Raw genomic sequence first — 19,677 nt, forward strand, 5'->3', positions numbered from 1 at the left:
ACAAATTGCAATAAGGAAATGATCTTATGCGAAAATATGATCACAACATGATCATATAACTTGAAATTGAATCATATCACCAAGATGAGTAACATGGTTGGGAATTAATAAGTCATATCAGAAATGTATACGCTATCACATTATATCATACAAATGTCTTATATGTGACATGCTGTTATATTATGACTGTCCTCTCAAAACACGACATCTGCATGCGTAATTGATGAATTGTAATCATTGTGAATTGACATTCAGACATTCAGACATGCAGTTATTAGTAGGGCGAGACAAAAATGAATGATACGTACGCTCACCACAAGTTGTAGATTTGTGTATTACAATTTCAGTCATCCAGCTTGTCAGTCACTAGCTTGCCTTTCTACATGCCTGCCTGTCTGACTGCCTGCCTGTCTGTCTGTCTGTCTGTCTGTCTGTCTGTCTGTCTGTCTGTCTGTCTCTATCTATATACATGTCTATCTGCAAAGGTGTGTATACCTGCAATGTTGATATGAGCTCTCCATTTACACACAGACTGCTACAATATACGGAGAGACATTATGACATCATTATCTGGTGCCAAAATGAAAACTGTCGTTCTTTTGCTATGTTGTTGTTGATCAATGTAAATAAACGTACAGTGAATATCTTCTGACCTCCGATCATTAAAAGAGACATGTATTTTAGCCTTTTTCTTTCTTAACTAATTTGTGAGATTGATCGACTTTATAACTTCTTGAAAGTGTGTGGTTTATTTGATATTTTTGAACAATGTGAGGATTCATAAGGCATGCGTTTCACACACATCGTTTTAGTCATCAATCAATCAACACTTCAAACCATCTGTTAAAACAGCCTTTAATCGTAATCTAGCATCAATAGCTACGAGTTTGCATATAAATGTCAACCGAACATGTCTTGCTGACAATGAAAGGCACTCTACAGCTTGGAAGTGTTTATTAACTCAGGGGAATTAAGTTATATATTTACATAACGTATGGACATTAGACATAGGAAAACTTAAACACTAAAATATAATCCCCGGTATTAGTCTACCGTACAGAATAAATACACACAGAATAAAAAGTAAAGATAAATAAATAAACGAATGAAAATTCTACCAAATAATTGATATTTTGATATGAATACAACATTACAATCTCCACGCAATCAATTATTTTGTTATCTCTCTTGCACCAGGAATATTAAACTTGTATCACCGTAGCATCTGAATACATATATGTCTCATGTTGCTCATCGTTCGCACATGTTCCTTAGAGTTTCGACTAGGGTCATTGACATCTGCATTAAAAAATCAATATATACAATCTGTCTTGTTTTAGTTGACTATCAAGTGACAGGAAGTCTTAGTAATATGTGTACAAGATATCGATGATCGACGTGACAGGGAACGTTGCTGTATGTGTTAAAACTACAGAACTGTGCCTTTATTGTTGTATAGATGTGGTACATGTTTTGATGTATTTGAATGTAGTCGGTGTCTTTACTATTGTACACATGCATAACACTGGATGCATGGATAATCATGTGTAAACATTTCATTTAATTTGAGCCAGCGTTTTGGAAGGAAAGACAAGTAGACATACGTACAAACACAGACAGACTGACAAACAGTCAGCCAGATATACATAGGTATAACATTAACCCCATCTAAAGGATTTACCAACAAGTTACACACTACGGATCAGAATGATCGCATTTTAACTGTTTTTAGTGCACCTCTCGTGTGTTAATAATTGTTATCCGCTAGTGGAGGTTAAAACAGTATTTTTTTACAGACGGAGGAAATGTCGAAAATATTCAACAAAATGACGTCCTTCTGTGTACCAACCAGCAATGTAATGATTCAAATATGTCATCTATATAAAACCCTTCGCTTAACAAACTATCAAAAAGACAAATACACAATGTGAAAAGATAAGACAGTGTCGAACATTAGAATGATCAATTTTAGTTTTAATACATGCACGGGTTTAAGATGGAGAAATGTCATATAAAATTGGCATTTGTACAATTATACATAACTGCCTCTATCTATAGAATAATTGGCCACGACTATTGTCCGATATTGACGACATGGAACACTACACCTGAAAAAAATGCATTTGTACAATTGATAAAATGGAATGAGGAATGTGAAACGCATACATTAGACGAATTATCTGGAGGTTTATTCAACGATGCACTCATGCATTATAATCGGAGATAGCCAATTCCATGGATGAATGTGCAAGGATGCGAGAAGTGACACACAGTCGTCATAAATACATAGTTAGAGCATGAGTACTCGTAGTTGTGCAAGCTATTTTGTTGGTATTTGAGAAACAAGACTCTCCGTACGATTGTTTATTAAAATATGGATAAGCAACTGGTAACGTGACTTTTCATACCAATGGCAACGGTAAATTGACTTAGATATAAAATACTCACCATTGCCATCAACATATATGCATGTATCAAGGAAATAATATAATTAGAATAGACAAACAAATACACTTGTGTTGAGAAAAATTTAATTCCAAATGTGCATAGTTAGAAAACATTGCTGGTATACTTTCCAATATGAGACAAGCTTAAAATATTTCAACGTTGTTCCACTCAATTACAGACTTGTCATTGCAAAGTAGTCCCGTTGAGTTTTATTGTTCGCTGAAAGTATATAACACCGTGGAATACAATAGCATAGAACATTTCACAATTGTCAGTGTGTAGTAAAGTACAGGTTGTAAACAAGGTAGGTGAGTTTAAAACACATGACCGATTCAATTAATTCACAACAAGATGCTAGAGATTATTCACCGCCAACTATACGACTAATGCGCATGTTTTATTAGACGCAGAGTAAAACGGCACGTCTCGGTGCCATCGAGTTCACACAGCGTGGTTGGCACTAATGTGTGCAGTACAGTTGAGAAGTATACGCTCTTTATTCTAACTGTTTACGAAGCAGCATCGGTCGTCAAGCCCGTATACGCGAACGAGCAAGTTTAAGTTCACCGTCGGGTCGACAACAAGTTATACATGATTTATCGTGGTGATCATAGCAAACGTGAACAATACCTCGTCAGATGTCTTCTCTAGGCTCACAAACTAACAGTATATCACACACTGTGTGTGTGTGTCATATCTTATGAATAATAGGATGATGGATGGACGTAAGCCTATAGAAAGACTTGTAGGTCATTTGATAGGGTTATTTATTGATATCACACTAACCATAAACTTCATTTCTTCCACAGGACTGACAGGATTGGTTTACATTGTCCAATGCTAACTGGATGCCGGTAGGTGTTTCGGATTTCGCGGAAAGAATGCCCTAATGTCAGTAATGACATGTAATGTTAAAGGCGCGTTACGTACATTCATTGAAGTTATAGCCTTCATTCATGCAGACGGATAATATACAAACAATGAAGCTCAATGTACAAGTTTCATTCGGGACAAGGAAAGGGAGGCTTGTCGTAGCCATAGGAATTGTACTCATTTGTTTTTCCTCGTCAGTCGGGTAAGTTTGATTTATATTGTTCATCTATCCAAATATGTCACGTGACACAACTTTCAATTCGAGTCAAACAGAACATTAGAACTCACGTATTTATATTCACCGTGTAGTATGCACTTGTGTTAAACCTTCAGTATGCCCACAGTAAAGGTATCACTCATTTTGTCTGTGTTTTGTTCTTAAAACTCCGAGCTCTGCACTTTGTTGGAGGTAGTTGTTGGCATGTTCACAATCCCCACATATTCTGGGATAAACATTTATACCCATAAGGGAAATATTTACGAGTTCTGAAACACTGCGTTGTTCTGTGACTGTTAGCTTCAGTAGATATTTACCTTAGTAAATAGTGGAACACGATGTATATTTAACTCTGACAAAATCATGAGATGATAATCGGCCGATACGCCTAATTATTCCACTGGGTAACATGATTTACATTCTTAATGGAACAACAAAACATAGAAGTTAAACCAAAACAGGAAACAGAGAAAACAAATACAACCAAGAACAATAAATCTGAATTACATGTATAACCTGTCAAATTATGACAATGTGGCAGTCTGAGCACACTTAATAGACTAAGTGGAGAATAATATCACACTATGGGGATATTGAGCATGTCTATATTTGTTTTGTTAACACATTATTAAAATGTTATTGCTGGTTATGTCACTTAATGTACCATATTACGATAATGTATTGGTTTTCCTTATTTCATCCTACATAAATACGCTACTAGTGGGTAAAATTCAACAAGTTAATAAATTGAATATATAAAAAAAACTGAGTTTTATTCTTACTTTTATAAATATGTATTATATAATAAGTAATATTGGAAGATGTAGTGATATTAAAATAACATAATTTAGAATTATACAAGTTGAGACTTTACACTTTCATCTTTATCCAAATAAAAATACTTACATAAAACTTTGATTAAACTCTTCTAGTATAATGTTAATGTTGATAATGCCTTCTATGACATTTGATTGCATAGCAGGGAGTTTCTGTACATTTTTATACGTATAACAAATTACGTCATCATACCGTCTATACATTTTATCCTAAAACCCTGTTTGAGTTCAGCCAATTTCAAGTGATAGTTAACTATGCTTCAGTAAGTAGAATACTGTACTGCGTTTGCCCTTTAAATGTGCCTCAAAAAATGGCGCCCTAAAAGGTATAAACTTAGTTTGTGCCCCTAATTTTTTCTCTACTATAATAATGATTTCAGCAAAATCTAACGAAGTTTACATATCGAACAATGAATGGATTGAGTGCATCAATAAAGCAAACTTAGAACTATTTACAGTTCCAAACAGGGTATATTTTTGATGACATAAAAAAAATCGGTTGTCGTACTTGATACCATTTGATCACATGTTTCATTTGAATTGTACTTTTATACACATGACATTTTAATGTACGTTGGAAAGAATTTACCGACGATATATCTTACTTACTGTCATATTAATGTCATTTGTGACCTTACAAGGCGACTGGGTTACTCAAACTATGATAAACTCGACATATGTTGTGTTTTATATGTGAAACCAGATTAATACAGCTGTTGCTTGGATATATCGTTATGGTGGTCGTTTTAGGTATGGCGCTGAGGCCATGACAAGGTTAAGAGAACTTCAACATGACATTGTCTTTCAAATGAGCTGTTATATTGTACATGTAGGACACAGCTGGCAGTACGAAGTACTATTTGAGTATATTTTGCAATTATAATATACAGTTAGCAATACCAAAAACGATAATGTTCTATTGTTAAAGTGACCTCGAGGATTGGGTACTTATTTTGGATTTTTAATTTTTGTCAAACAATTTATCATGGCTTTCTACTTGACAGATCAAGGTGAAACAATATATGCCAAGTCCTTGTTTGTAACTCAATAAATGGCTAAAGATTAATAAATGTGTAACATATTTGGTGTTGTGCGTACAATAAAACTTTTTTTTTTACAGTGTCTAGCTTTTTACAGTGTATTGAGTTACAAAACACAGGCCTTGTCAAAGTTGTTTCATATTGATTTTTGAAATAGGAGGCCATGATAAAATTGTTTTATAAATTCAAAGTTCAAAATAAATACCAAATCCGCATCCATGTGGCCCCTTTTATATCTGTTAATATAATGGCATATCTGCAGTCTGACAACATTGCCATGTGTCTTGGAGTTACTGCACTAGATGTCATGTGCTTTCAACAATGTATGGTTCATGAAAAACGGTAATCTACAGAGATAAAGTGCATCATTCTATAGGCATATACTCCCGTTGCGTAAGTGTCGTTGACAAACTGTGCTCTCGGACCTACGACATGACCCCAATCTTTAGCTACTGAAGTCTCCATTAGCTGTGACAAACTTGCACAGTGATTGCTCTGTACCAAGGTTCATGTAATCTAGTTACATTACTATGCTGAATAGGGCTTATTGATAACTTTACCAGTACAACAACAACAGGTGATAATAACTCAGTGTAAAGGAATTACAAATGCTTTTAGGGATACCAATAGAGAATGTATCTTGAAAGAAAACGCCATTAACTTGTACTTTGCCTCTAGCTGGAGACTATCAGTAACTGATTACACACTCACAACAATCAAGATCTAAGAGATCTATGAGACAAACACATCTCCCAGAAAGTAGCGCCATTTTGATTTTAATGGTATATTTGCAACTTTCTTTACAATTCGATAGTGTGTCTCCAATATACATTTGAATACTTAATTTGACCTGAAATAGAGATACTAACGAAATGTTATTTAGTATGGAATGTCTACGGTTTTCAATAAGTCCTGCGGTACGTTAAACTCTTCTCACTATTGATTGGGAATCGTCAGACTACTCGCATATCATTCATACAAGTATATGAAAGAAAATACATGTTCTGTTCATTTCCTCCTACCTACCCATCCGTGAACTGACCATAAATAATTCAATTATTTCTGCAATTGCGCAATAATTTCAGTACTGAACTAATGGACAACGGGTTGCAGAACATCTGTAGATGTGCGCTAGGGAATGAGAAATGTCGTTATAAAACACATGCTTCAGAATATTTGATCATACATAAAATCATTGGAGTCACAGTTGTCACAGTGAGAGTCGAACCGTCAGAACTTTAAGGAATACATGTAATGCGTTAATAGCTTCTCATAACAGAATTCTAGAAAGTTCTCTTATGGAAACGATACTTCTGACTTGTGAGTTTCATACCAATCACCCAAAAGCCCTGCTTAGTCCCAATACAACTAAATGTTATATAAATAGCAACTACATTTATCAAGTGCATTCCACAAAATTATCTACTTGGAAATTTGTACGTAAGATATGTCGTTCGTTTGTTATGCTGCTTCTTCAACTTACAAACACTGTACACACGTTTATTTAGGACCGTGGTTGTTAATGGTTTTCATACAGTTTAAATGTTGTACTAGAATTTCAACATTTGGTTCTGGCGTATTAAAATAATAACAAGACTTTGTCAAACGGGACTGTCACTCTGACAGTTAACTTATTGGTCTAATAAATTGATTACAGTTGCAAAGCACCTGAGAGAGCAATTACGGCTTTACAACTTGTATGAAGCCATTACTTGAAATGATAAAAAAGCACGATTTCGAAGTGTATTTCAAACAAAACTGTATTTTGTGCCTTTGTTGCACCTTATCCGTTTAATCTGCCGTCACTTTTAAAACATGCCGTATAAGCTGACAGTGTAAGGACACATGATGCAATTAGAGCAATACCGTATCCCAGCGTTCGCCTTTGTGAACAGTGGCAACATATTGTATGACATATAGTTAATGAAATAGTGCATGACATAATTGTGGTAAGACAAGATAGGACTGCATGATACGTCTTATTTGTTTGATTTCTAATATTGTATGTACATCATGTGGTTAAATATGCCACTGTGAAACATATCTAGACGATATTCACGTGGATAAAATGTATTTGTATCGGTAATGCTTTCAGAAATGAAATATTACACTACAATGGCACGTATGATATATACATTGCAGGTGACAAATAAAATATCTAGTTAATGAGTCACTTTAATATTCCTGACAATAGTAAGAGTATATTATGTTTCAAGTCTTAGATAAACACTATTTATCAAACTAATTAAAATGATGATGTTATCAAAGGACTGGTGTTGTCAATATAAATTTTAAACTCACACCATTTTCACTGCTAAGTTTATTATACAGTCACTATTGATTGTACTTCATCTGTGAGAACAACATTAGTGCTAGGTGCTTAATTACTAGATTACCCATTGAATAATATCAAATGGTTGAATCACAAAATTTAAAATTACGAAAACCAATTTTAAATTCTGAATTTAGAATTTGAAATTCTGCATTTTGAATTTTAAATTTTTAAATTTGAATTTTGAATTTTGAATACTGAATTTTATGTTTTGGAATTTGAATTTTGAATTTTGAATTTTGGATGCTGAATTTTATGTTTTGGAATTTGAAATTTGAAGTTTGAATTTTAAATTTTGAATTTTGAATGCTGAATTATATGTTTTGGAATCTGAAATTTGAATTTTGTATAACCGTCTCAACCTTCTTATAAAATTGTGTGGTTTTTCAGGCTATACTGTTATATTTCTAAAGTCAAAGATCGGATATACAAAGTTATGAGTTACATATGTAAAAAGTTCAACACCTCGAAGGATAAACACATCATGAATTATCTGTCTTCGAGTCGCCCACAGCTGAACGCTATGTTGTTGTTAAGGATATCATTATTTACTTTAGTCACGACCGATAACCTTGACATATCCCCATGACTTTAAAAGTAACTTTTTGGCAGATTCTAGCTAATTAGATGTAGACAGCTTGCGTACATATATATTTTCCTTGCCTGGAGAGACAAATATGGTTGTCATTTATTGGTTGTCGGTCATATGCCCTTCTGAAGTGGACAAACGAAATTGACAACGTTATCCGAAGTAATAATACACTATTATCAATACCGTAACGTCAGCGATAAGACGAGTTGTTTTTGCGTATTGCGTATATATATATATATATATATATATATATATATATATATATATATATATATATATATATATATATATATATATATATATATATATATATATATACACACACACATACACGCACCCACCTACCCACACACACACACACACACAACATTATAATTCATATTCGTAAGAGTTCACGCTATAGCTAGAACATTCCATCAAATTGTAAGGGTATGGCTTAGCGATAAGCTATAACATTTAGTAAACACACACTTTGAACATATGTTAAATTTCACAAATGGTATTGTAGGTTGACTGAACGCTTCACATATCATGTATAATCTATCTCATTAGAGTGAGATCGCATGTCATGTTTTGTCGATAAGGTCGGTAGTAGTTTTCAAATATCAAACATTTGTAATGTGCAGTATAGTCTCAACACACGAAATAGTAGTACGTGATGGAATGTGTACCTAATACGAGTAATATACAATGTTTAGTAATATCATGACAGTCTTATCGTACACTGTTATGTCTTTTTGACGAAAGGTGCAATTGTGGTTTTAAAGATGGCTTTGAATTTTCTTAGTAACGGCCGGCAAACCATGAAAATAAAGCATTCAATTTATGGGTTCATGAGAGTAATATTACGGTTTGCCATCAACTAACATTACATTAAAATCTCTTTTCATCGGCCACATCGGCATGTGTTTATGCAGTGGTAGAACAATGAATATTCATGACCTTTTCACTGAAAGTAATAGGCACTTAGGAGTCATAATGCTTTTGATTTTTGCTGAAAAGGGGGAAATTAGGGGAAAGTATCTAATTAAATTCCTGTCATAGGCAGAGGCACTATTCAGCTGCTTGGTCACACTTTGTACATTTCGATTCCATAGAGCTGAGTCCACAGTTAGAGAGAGGAAATGCATTTTATTAGAGAATGCTGATAACACTTAGTGTTTGAAGGCATGTCGTGAGGTTTATTACTTCATTAACTGGATTCCATTTTAAGCATATCAACCAAAATTTACAAAAAAATGTCTAGCTATACAGCGAGTAATTATAATAAATGTTACACCTGGAAGTACCAACACCTGTACAATAATACATGCTATTTATGAAATTCTATTGTTTAGAGTTCAACCCATCACATGTTTGCAAATGCTACCCATTGATCTTGACAAGGGTTCACCAAGCATCTGTGAAAGAGGAATTTCTTTCAAGCTCATAAATCGAACAACACTTGATGCAAGCCCCAGAGAATTCGCAATTCATGTTATCGCTCAAATCAACATCATTTTTGCATTTAAATAGGACATCTTAAGTATTAACATTCAACATCATTCATATGAAAAACTAGTTTATTTTCTACTTCATAATGAGAATCCCAAAGGGAGGTATAGCAATGAGCCGCCAAATGGGAATATGATAACAAACCCGCTAGTTTGTATTGAGATTATTATTAATACTTTACTTAGTTAGTGTAATCTATGTCAGCTGATACTGGATACTAGATCAGAGTTAAGGTAACTAGTAATAAACACTAGATGCATAAGTATGTCTAATAATATTGGATAGATACTCATGTCATCATCAAAAAAAAGTTCAATCACCTTTACAACTCATACGCATTTGACGATCCACGAATCAAGGATACAGCGAAGATGAATGACTTTTGTGTTCGATAATTTAATATGCCGTAAGGATTTGAATACATGACTACTGCAACCAAGGGAAATGGTGTAAACAAAGTGTGATCAAGCACTGAATATTGTCTCAGTATGATAGAAAGTTGGTTGGAAAACGTCGCTCTTTTCATAAAAGCCACTATGCACTTTCATATACATGTATATATATATATATATATATATATATATATATATATATATATATATATATATATATATATATATATATATATATATATATATATATATATATATATATATATATATATATATATATATATATATATGTGCAGTTTACACTACTAAATCTAAATGCGGCGGTAAATTTTATTCCACTTTTATGTGAAAAAAGAAAAAACAACATCATATTCAACAAAGGTAGCAATATTTCTATGTACCCGTACCCTGTTAGACAGTTTATATATATTCCTAACACATATATCACAAAGTCGAGCTATAAACCTGTACCAGTCACGACTCGTTATGACACTTAAATCCATTGTGTAACATTTCAAAAGTGATGATTCTTCAGAGACGAGTATTGATGTCACATTCAGATAAGTAAACTACTTTTGTGCAATAAATAATTCAAACCAGTTAAAAACTCTCCCTAGTGTCCATGATTTGTCGAGGGTTTTTGTATATTTTATGATCGTTTTACGAATATACAAGTAATATAATGATTATAATAAATCATAGTAAGATGTGATGGGCATTCACAAGGAGAAATTAAAACGAACTTTTAAAGTCTAAATGTCAAGAACCCCTTTTCGTAATTTTGATGACGCGTCACACTTCGTAGTATTTGCGAAGGAACGGGAATTGATTCTTGAAAGAGTCAATACTTGCATGTTTATATTGCTGTCAATGCAAGCTAGCTGCTTTCTCGAAATATCATAACACCAAAACAGTAACGTTATAAACCAATCTTTAAAATATTCATCAAATAACCAGTTAAATATATACTACAAATAAATTAGACAATTGTTTAAAGTGCAATTATGCAGGCACAGCTATTTATTAATTTATTTATTTATTGCGTCCCTTTTGTATCAGGGGCTCACTAAGAGTGTTAGGAGCAGCTCTAACAAAAAAAATTAAAATACAGCTATATAACTATACAGTAAAACAAAGCAAATGTTTCCACAAAGAAATAATCAACTGAAGGTTAAGCGCACGCGACGAAACAAAATACATTGTTGGCTTATTGTGTTTTATGTGTATCTGATTCATTTGTTTCTATCTCATCCCAATTGACAATAAACTAATGTAAAATAATGAAATGTCAAAGTTCGTCAAGTGTATGTAAATATAATAGTCACACTTTCAACAAGTTTATCGTTTTATCAGTTTCTATATGTGAGATATCAAAGGAGAAGTAAATTGTACATTTTACACTGGAAGTGAGTCTTTTAAAGCAATTAGACCAAAACAGTTCTGTGATTCCGATTACGCTCAATTTTAGAATAGGTGGGGGTAGGTAGATTTATTAATTGTTTCATGTGTGAGTGTCTAGTTCAGGTAGTTATGTTTTCCGTTGTTTTCAATATTGTCTTTGTGTTATTGGTTTCTTCCCAACAGATATACAGACATTACAGATTAGAAGAACAGTTGTATATTGTCGTTTTTAAGTTGATGTCAGTTTCCGTATCCCTTATTTCTCGCGAGAATTCACGGTGTTATCATTTTTGTCAATACGTAAAAAAAATAGGGTCGGCAGTGAAAAATTAGGTGGGGTCGGGTATCCGGAACCAAACTAATCTTTTAAACCTTACTATGGAACAGATATAAGCCAGGCAATCATGGAGATACTACAAAACACTAAGGCAAATTTTAAAATAAAGAAACGAAAACTAGTATATTTTTATTTACATCACATTGGGACTTGCCAATATTTTTGTATGCTTAATATACTAGCGTGTTGTTGAGTGAATATCTTCGAGGTGGTGCTTAAACCTCGTAAAGGTGTATCAGATATAAAGACTGACGAATTAATAGTTTTGAAAATTCTAAAATCTGGTGTGCAGTGCACAGGTTACTTTTGAACGACTAAATAATTGCTTGCAGCAATCGTTTAGCTGATTCTAATCGTAAATCAAATCAAGTAGCGATAGTGAAAACGAAGCGCTGTCACCGTGAAATGTGAAACTAGCTTCACAGTTATTTAAGATTATATGTGTACGAACAATATTAAACCACAGGTATACAAATTATCAAACAGCTGTGTTTTCAATAGTGAATGTTTATTGAATGTTTATAGAAACTGCACGAACACTACTAACTGACACCGATTATACACAGGAAATGCATGTCATCATGTCTCAGGGTGGTAGACATTTCATCGTGTTCAGTGTCATTTGTCAAGATTACACAGCTGATGTACGTCACAGATAATAACATAATTGGTATTCAAACGGATAAATGTCAGTATGATGGCTAGTCACAAATGTCTAATCAGTAAAACGTTGACAACTTCAGCACTATGTTAATACTTTTATCATGTACGTTATTTCGAGTGTATGTTAATCATAAGGAAAGTTATATTCCTTCTATTTGCTTGAAAATGAATAGTCACGGTTATCAGTGTCCGATGAATTAACGTCGTACAAAGTGCAAAAAATTTGAATTTACTCATTAAAACGACTACAGGCAACAGTTGATCGCGATTTGGAAAATTTAAAAAGGGTGTACATGCGCAGTTGAAAAAAATATACGTAGCCTTATACACCTTTTCACGCATACATATGTATACACAGCTGATGTGATATGTGGAATATACACAAACCAATATGGTCCGTTATCTTTGTAATTAATTGGCGAATTGTGGTTGCTATATCCTATCTCTTGATATTAGCATATACCTAAATACCTTCACCTTGACCTGAAGTAGCTTGCAAGACAAAATGTTACCTTTGTTGACCAGGGCTATATAATTATCAAGTGTGTGGAGAGGAAACGAACCAACCATAATTGCAACCAGTATGTGTTAGATAAAAGGAAATAGAGTCATACATGTCACCTTATATTTTTATAAACAAAGGATCTTATTGTTTCCTCTGGAAGAAAGCAACACTACTTATTTATTTGTACTCTTACTTATACATTTTATAATTATAAACTCTAAATGGTCGTCAGAATCACAGAAAATGATTCCTGTCACATTTTGTTACGACCTTAATCCTACTGTACACTTGATGTTGTCAACAGGTGTCAATTTATGCCATTACCTAAACTATGCCATGAATTGACCAATTTATCACATAAAAGTTTAATATACATGCCATTGAAAGGATGGAATTTTTATATTAACATTTCAAGATTATGTGTATTTTCAGAAGCAGTTATTGTGCTACACACAAAGGGTTAATTTATGCTCGTTTTAACGGCATCTGTCATAGACATACCGAGACATGTACGATAAACACGTACTAAATGAGATGTCTGGGGGTAATGAGATCGTTCGTGCATACAAGTGATAAAATAATTTGACCACATTTTTTCTTAACAGGGGAAACAAGCATAGGCGTTTGCAAAGAAGGATGAGCGATCCAAGTTTTGTAGGGGACCCCAAGCTGAATAATCCACTTGTTAATTGTATAACCTCTGGCTCGTCTTTATTTGACGGGTAAGAATGGACTTCCGATGTTCACCATTTTGAACGTATGACGGAATGTGTCACAAAACACTTGTCTAATGGAATACTTGCTATGCTTTGAAACAATATGTTATGTGTAGCTAGAACAACGTACAAACGTTCAACAAGGTTTGAGAGTAGTATATTCATTGTACAAGGTATTGTTGTACATGGTGTGTCTATGCTATTTTAGCGCATTTATTAGTGCGTAGGCGTGTGCTCTTTAATTCACAATGTTGTGGCTCTGTGTGTTGCTCACATAGTCTACATATTGCTTTATTAGCATTACGGTGGTGGGATAGTCTTTCATTCTCTGTCGCTCTTATTCAGCAGGCATCAGGAACACGATAATTGCACTAACATTGACAAGTACTACGAACAGCTATAACAACCTATATGTGTGACACCTGGCGTGATGGAACGTGCCAATTAAATCACATATGTCGTTCGCTAACTGACATGCACAGATATATCTAGACGGTGACAGAAAAAACCTATGCTTGTGGTCACTGTCTTGGGTTGCGAACATTTCTGTTAAAGTATTTACAGCTGGGCCTTCACGGGATCTTCATAATTATATGAATAAATTTATCATTACTCGTCTGTACATGCATTATTATTTCTTATTATTTTTGTTTTAAATTTATAGACTATGTTTAAAATGTTTAACAAGATAAAAGCTAACATCCTGAGAATTCTTCCTTGATTTTGTTATGGTAATAACGATTCCTATCATAACTATGTCTGTCTGTCTGTCTGTCTGTCTGTCTGTCTGTCTGTCTGTCTGTCTGTCTGTCTGTCTGTCTGTCTGTCTGTCTGTCTGTCTGTCTGTCTGTCTGTCTGTCTGTCTGTCTGTCTGTCTCTATCTATCTATCTATCTATCTATCTATCTATCTATCTATCTATCTATCTATCTATCTATCTATCTGTCTGTCTGTCTGTCTGTCTGTCTGTCTGTCTGTCTGTGTATGGGTGGTTTATTGTCTTAATTTTACCTTTAAACATTTATTATGACGATTCAGAAGTAGAAGAGGGATTGAGCTGCATAGAATGTCCTGAAATTCTATACGGAACGTAGTATACAATTGCAAGATAATTTACAATGATGGATGTAGGAAATCGATGTCAGAGAAAGAAATGATCGCGACTCATTAATATGCATTAGTTAATATTCAGCGTAACTTGGAGTACTTGGGCTCAGGGACTCAAAATCGCATATCAGGTTATTGCTTCATATCCAAGAGTTGATAGCTGGGGCCAAAGCTTTTTAGTTTATGGACCCTTTCTCAGATGTCGTATGTATTATTAGAGGACCAGTGGGTGCAATATGCATGTCTTCGTTTTGTTGTTGTCATTTATACATGTACTAAAACGCTTTACTGCTGCGCATGCTCTTAACCACTTGACCTTGAATGACCATTGCTAATCGTAAACCAATTAAATGATTGGTGATTTTAAAACCCTTAACTACATGCTATAAGTTTATTCCATCCATATATTCAACATTCTACCTATTAACAGTGTTATATATGGCACATACATATATAAGTAAGTACGTACATATGTACGCATATGCACGCACACACACACGTGCATGCATACATACATACATACATACATACATACATACATACATACATACATACATACATACATACATACATACATACATACATACATACATACATATTCCTAAGGGGACATAGATAAATACACAACACAACATCTAGTTTGTAGTCATATTGACAGATGTACGCCAGGATGAGCATGTTGTAAATGCAAGTGTGGTTACAGTGGAAACCCTTTAAAGATGAAACAGAGCATCGTCTGGCTGTGTCAATAGATGAATTGTATTTTCTATGTTTGTTTCTTCGTGTGAATTGCCGGTGTGTTGGTGGATTGTTGTAAGTTCCTTTACAGTTGTAATACAACATGCTTTGTGTAAATACATCATTGCATGCTACTGTGATGGCCAAACATTTCCTAGCTACCGTTCTGCCATGGCATTCAATAACAGCATGCCCTACTTACATTTGTAAAGGATCCATGTCTCTATCTACAAACGTCTGTGTAGTCAAAGTATTGTTTTCATCTATCTGTTAATGTCAAATCATTAAGAAGCTGTCCACATAATATTAATACTGATAATGTTGGATTTTATATAGCGCTTTCCAATTCCGTGCTCAAAGCACTTTACAATTATTACCCCTGGCATTGATCTATAGAGGCACACCGGTCCTTTATACTTCTTCAACTCCTTGGGAGCATACAATCCATTGCAGACTGTAAGCAGATCTGATTACATTCACATTGCAACCTCTATCCTACCAGGTCCCTCATTATATAGCTGGGTTGACTGAGGCACAGTCATGGTTCAAATATTGCCCAAAGACTTAAACCACCCAGAAACAAACGGCAACGGCCTCGAACCTGTAACATGTAGATTCCAAGCCGGTCACTCTAACCATTCGCCATCATGACATACATTATACGTGTTTGGTCCAGAACCAAGGTCATTTTAGACTATTTACGTCTTGGACAGGAGTGGCTATTCAGCTTATTCAATCTCCGAATTCAATGTCATCCACTTCGTCAGTTTTCAGTGTAGGTGTATATATGTTTGACATATATTTTCTCCACTGTAGTGAGAAATAATTGTTCATTGTTTGTTGATATCTGAATTACCAATGGAAAATAGAAGTCCACGTGCCATGTAATGGGTGAATAAAGAAAATACGTTGTTACAACGTGAACGATTAGCAACGACCTGCAACTATGATACACAGATTTCACACAAATATATTCTAACAGTGTTTCCAGCTATCCAGACGGCGTTGTTCTGTTTCAGCTTGAGAGGTTTCCATTGCATTTCAGGTTATGGGTTTCATGCTTAGCTTTGTGTATTTAAATGGTAGTTTGCCTAATAATAATAATACGTATTATGTATTTATAGTATGTGTATATATATAGTCTGGGAACATTTACCTTGGGCATAATTAATACCAGTGATCAATTCTAAACGAAGACACTTATCTGGTATCCTTTACAGATGTAATAAAGATTTTTTCTCGGAAGACCTCAACCTTCTTCATACATTAGCAGGGTCGTACACGAATAGAATCCGACCGACAGTATCAGGTATGCTATATCTTGATTCATGACACGGTTTCGTCAAACTTAAAACATAAGAAGTATTTTATCTACATATTTGGATTGATTATATTTTCTATTCAAGTTTGTATGTGTAGAAGATTGGATGTATGTATGCTATTATCACGGTTGAATGCAGTCGTTGCGATTGAATGAATGGTTAATGACGGGAGAGTTATTAAACCTATCAGTTTCTCTTATTCTCGATTTGCAATTTTGTACTTTTGAAAACAAAAATTCGGCATTGTATATGCCCTAGACCAGGGTGATAACATTATCTAAGTGATATCAGCTTATTGGTGAACATAAATGTCAGGTTTGAAACTAAAATAGGCCAAATATAGCAACCGGTATACACGGTTTATGTCTATATAGCGACTTGTATCATAACAGCTAACCACAGCAAGTGCTGCTGCAGTGTTCATTCCATTATCATTTTTGTAGTCTTAATTTAATTAACTTTACATCTCAATGTTGAACTGTAGCGATGGGTAGAGCAAGGTTATACAAACATATCGTTGCAAAGGTCACTAGAGTTATGTACAGTATGTGGCCTTCTGATTTAATTCCTAACAATGTTAAATGGATAGTCTTCCTTTCCCTGTGTAATGAAATGGAAGAAAGTGGGTCGCTAGCTGTCAGCATCGCTCTAAACAACTTGACCTAGTAATGTGTACTCTATTGCACAGCTGTATAACTATTTCAGAAGAGACGAGGTTTCTTCGACTAGTGTACTGTAACGGTTCTGATGGCCAAGTGTCAAAGGTATCCTCCACGGACAATTCTAGCAGCGATTGTTCCCAGGAGTGCCCGGATTTACAACGTTCTGCACCAATGAACTTGAATCATTACGAGGATACTATTTCTATGAATAAATTTATTTAGTTATCCTCACCTGTCTCAAATAGATTTATCTAATCAATATTAATACTCCTGTAAATCGAAGAATTTGTAATATGTACTAATGATATTTGCCTGGGTTCATGTTGATACGGTGCATTGTTGTATTATCAATATTATGCCCATGAATTCATCTTATATGAGTTTAAGGATTGTTAAACAAATTATGCCAAAATTATACATTGCTACTGGTTGCTCATTATCTGCTCTTTTTTTCTTTTTTTTTCTTTTAGGAGAACCCACTCAAGTCACGTGTAATTTGAATATTAACAGTTTCGATTCTGTATCTGAAAGCAGTATGGTAAGTGGTGATACTTTTTCTTCTAAAATTAGTCCTGTGAGTTTATTCATATATCAGTCAAACTGTCCATGTTGTTCATAAGTAGTGCATCTTTCATTCATATCCTTGACCTTAAAGCTACATGATGTATAGCTAATAACAGTATTCAACTTACTGACGTGGTTACTAACCTTCACTAAATTCGAAAATGTAGAAATGTGAAAATCAATATTGTGACTGACTGACTGACTGACTGACTGACTGACTGACTGACTGACTGACTGACTGACTGACTGGTTGTTTGGCTTAGTGAATGAATGGATAAGTGAATGCATAAATGAATGAATGATAGGTGATCGTAAAACATTATATATATATATATATATATATATATATATATATATATGCGTACTAATTCGATATTTTTAAGTTGAATTGTAAGTTAACATGTCCAGCGTTTAAGAGAATCCGTGTGAATGTACATCAATACTTATATAACTTTGGGTTTGTCTCCCTTTCATCAGGACTACGAGTTAACGATATTCCTCCGACAAGCATGGAATGATCCAAGATTGAGGCACAACTCCTCTGGCACTATTGTCTTCAATGGTGGTGGTATGATGGACCTTTTGTGGGTACCAGATCTGTTTTTTACCAATGCAAAGGATGTCAAATTGCATAATGCTCCTAAAGAAAACCTGCTATTTCGTATTAGTCCGAATGGGGATGTATTATACAGCTCAAGGTTAGAGTAACAAAACTTATATTATATTATGCTCTGGGAATATTTTATATTTATATCTAAAGATAATTAAGTCTAGTGTCCTTCAATCATACAAGAAGAACATTACATATATTTTGAAAATGTTTGAGTTTGATAAAACATCTTAAATCGCGTCACTTAATGTCTTAACCTGAATGGTATATTTTGTTAATGTCGTGTCTAAACTGTCAACATATAAAATCTTAGCTGTGATAGCTATTTCCAGGCTCTTACAGTTTTCAAGTAGCTGCATGATTACAGCTCAGCTAGAATGATCTTTTTATCATATACCATTACTGCACTCTGTCTGATGATACAATTCAGCCATTGCTATGCAAACATAAAGACATGTCATATTACATTTACATTGATCAACATTGACGTAATAAGCGAATGTTGACTCTGGTGGAAGCTCTAACTAATCTCCTTATTAAATCGAGAATCATTTCGTGATCTGGGTGAAGTATTTATCAACAAGTTTTGTGTTGGAAATAATGCCATCTGACATCATAGCATAAATTCAAAATTTCCTTGTAGAAGTATAAATTTACTACTAGGCTGATTTTCTGTGTAAGTTGATTACACACAGTTTTATTGTTAATTACTAATTTATGATTAATTAGAAGATATATTTATGCATATAAACATAGGCAATATTATCTTTGGTACAAATGCAATTCATAAAAGGCGATAAAAACGACTAGTTCTTCAAACACAAAACAT

At 34.1% G+C, this 19,677-nt stretch overlaps 1 protein-coding gene across 6 annotated transcripts in view; it reads left to right on the forward strand.

The window, feature by feature from the left end:
- LOC144444623 (glycine receptor subunit alpha-4-like) overlaps positions 1-19,677 on the forward strand; it is an 89,059-nt gene that overhangs the window by 64,861 nt on the left and 4,521 nt on the right. For 2 of the 6 annotated variants that reach the window (XM_078134114.1, XM_078134115.1), the window contains exons 2-6: positions 3,258-3,523; positions 13,736-13,852; positions 16,911-16,999; positions 18,145-18,212; positions 18,716-18,936. In XM_078134114.1, the coding sequence (XP_077990240.1) occupies positions 3,405-3,523; positions 13,736-13,852; positions 16,911-16,999; positions 18,145-18,212; positions 18,716-18,936 (614 nt within the window). In that variant the 5' untranslated portion in view covers positions 3,258-3,404. Of the gene's footprint in view, positions 1-2,729; positions 2,753-2,872; positions 3,174-3,257; positions 3,524-13,735; positions 13,853-16,910; positions 17,000-18,144; positions 18,213-18,715; positions 18,937-19,677 lie in introns of those variants that run through there. The other 4 variants (XM_078134116.1, XM_078134112.1, XM_078134113.1 and 1 more) reach the window with 4 other exon arrangements.

The sequence above is a fragment of the Glandiceps talaboti genome, chromosome 13, assembly GCF_964340395.1.
Source record: "Glandiceps talaboti chromosome 13, keGlaTala1.1, whole genome shotgun sequence".
NCBI lineage: Eukaryota > Metazoa > Hemichordata > Enteropneusta > Spengelidae > Glandiceps > Glandiceps talaboti.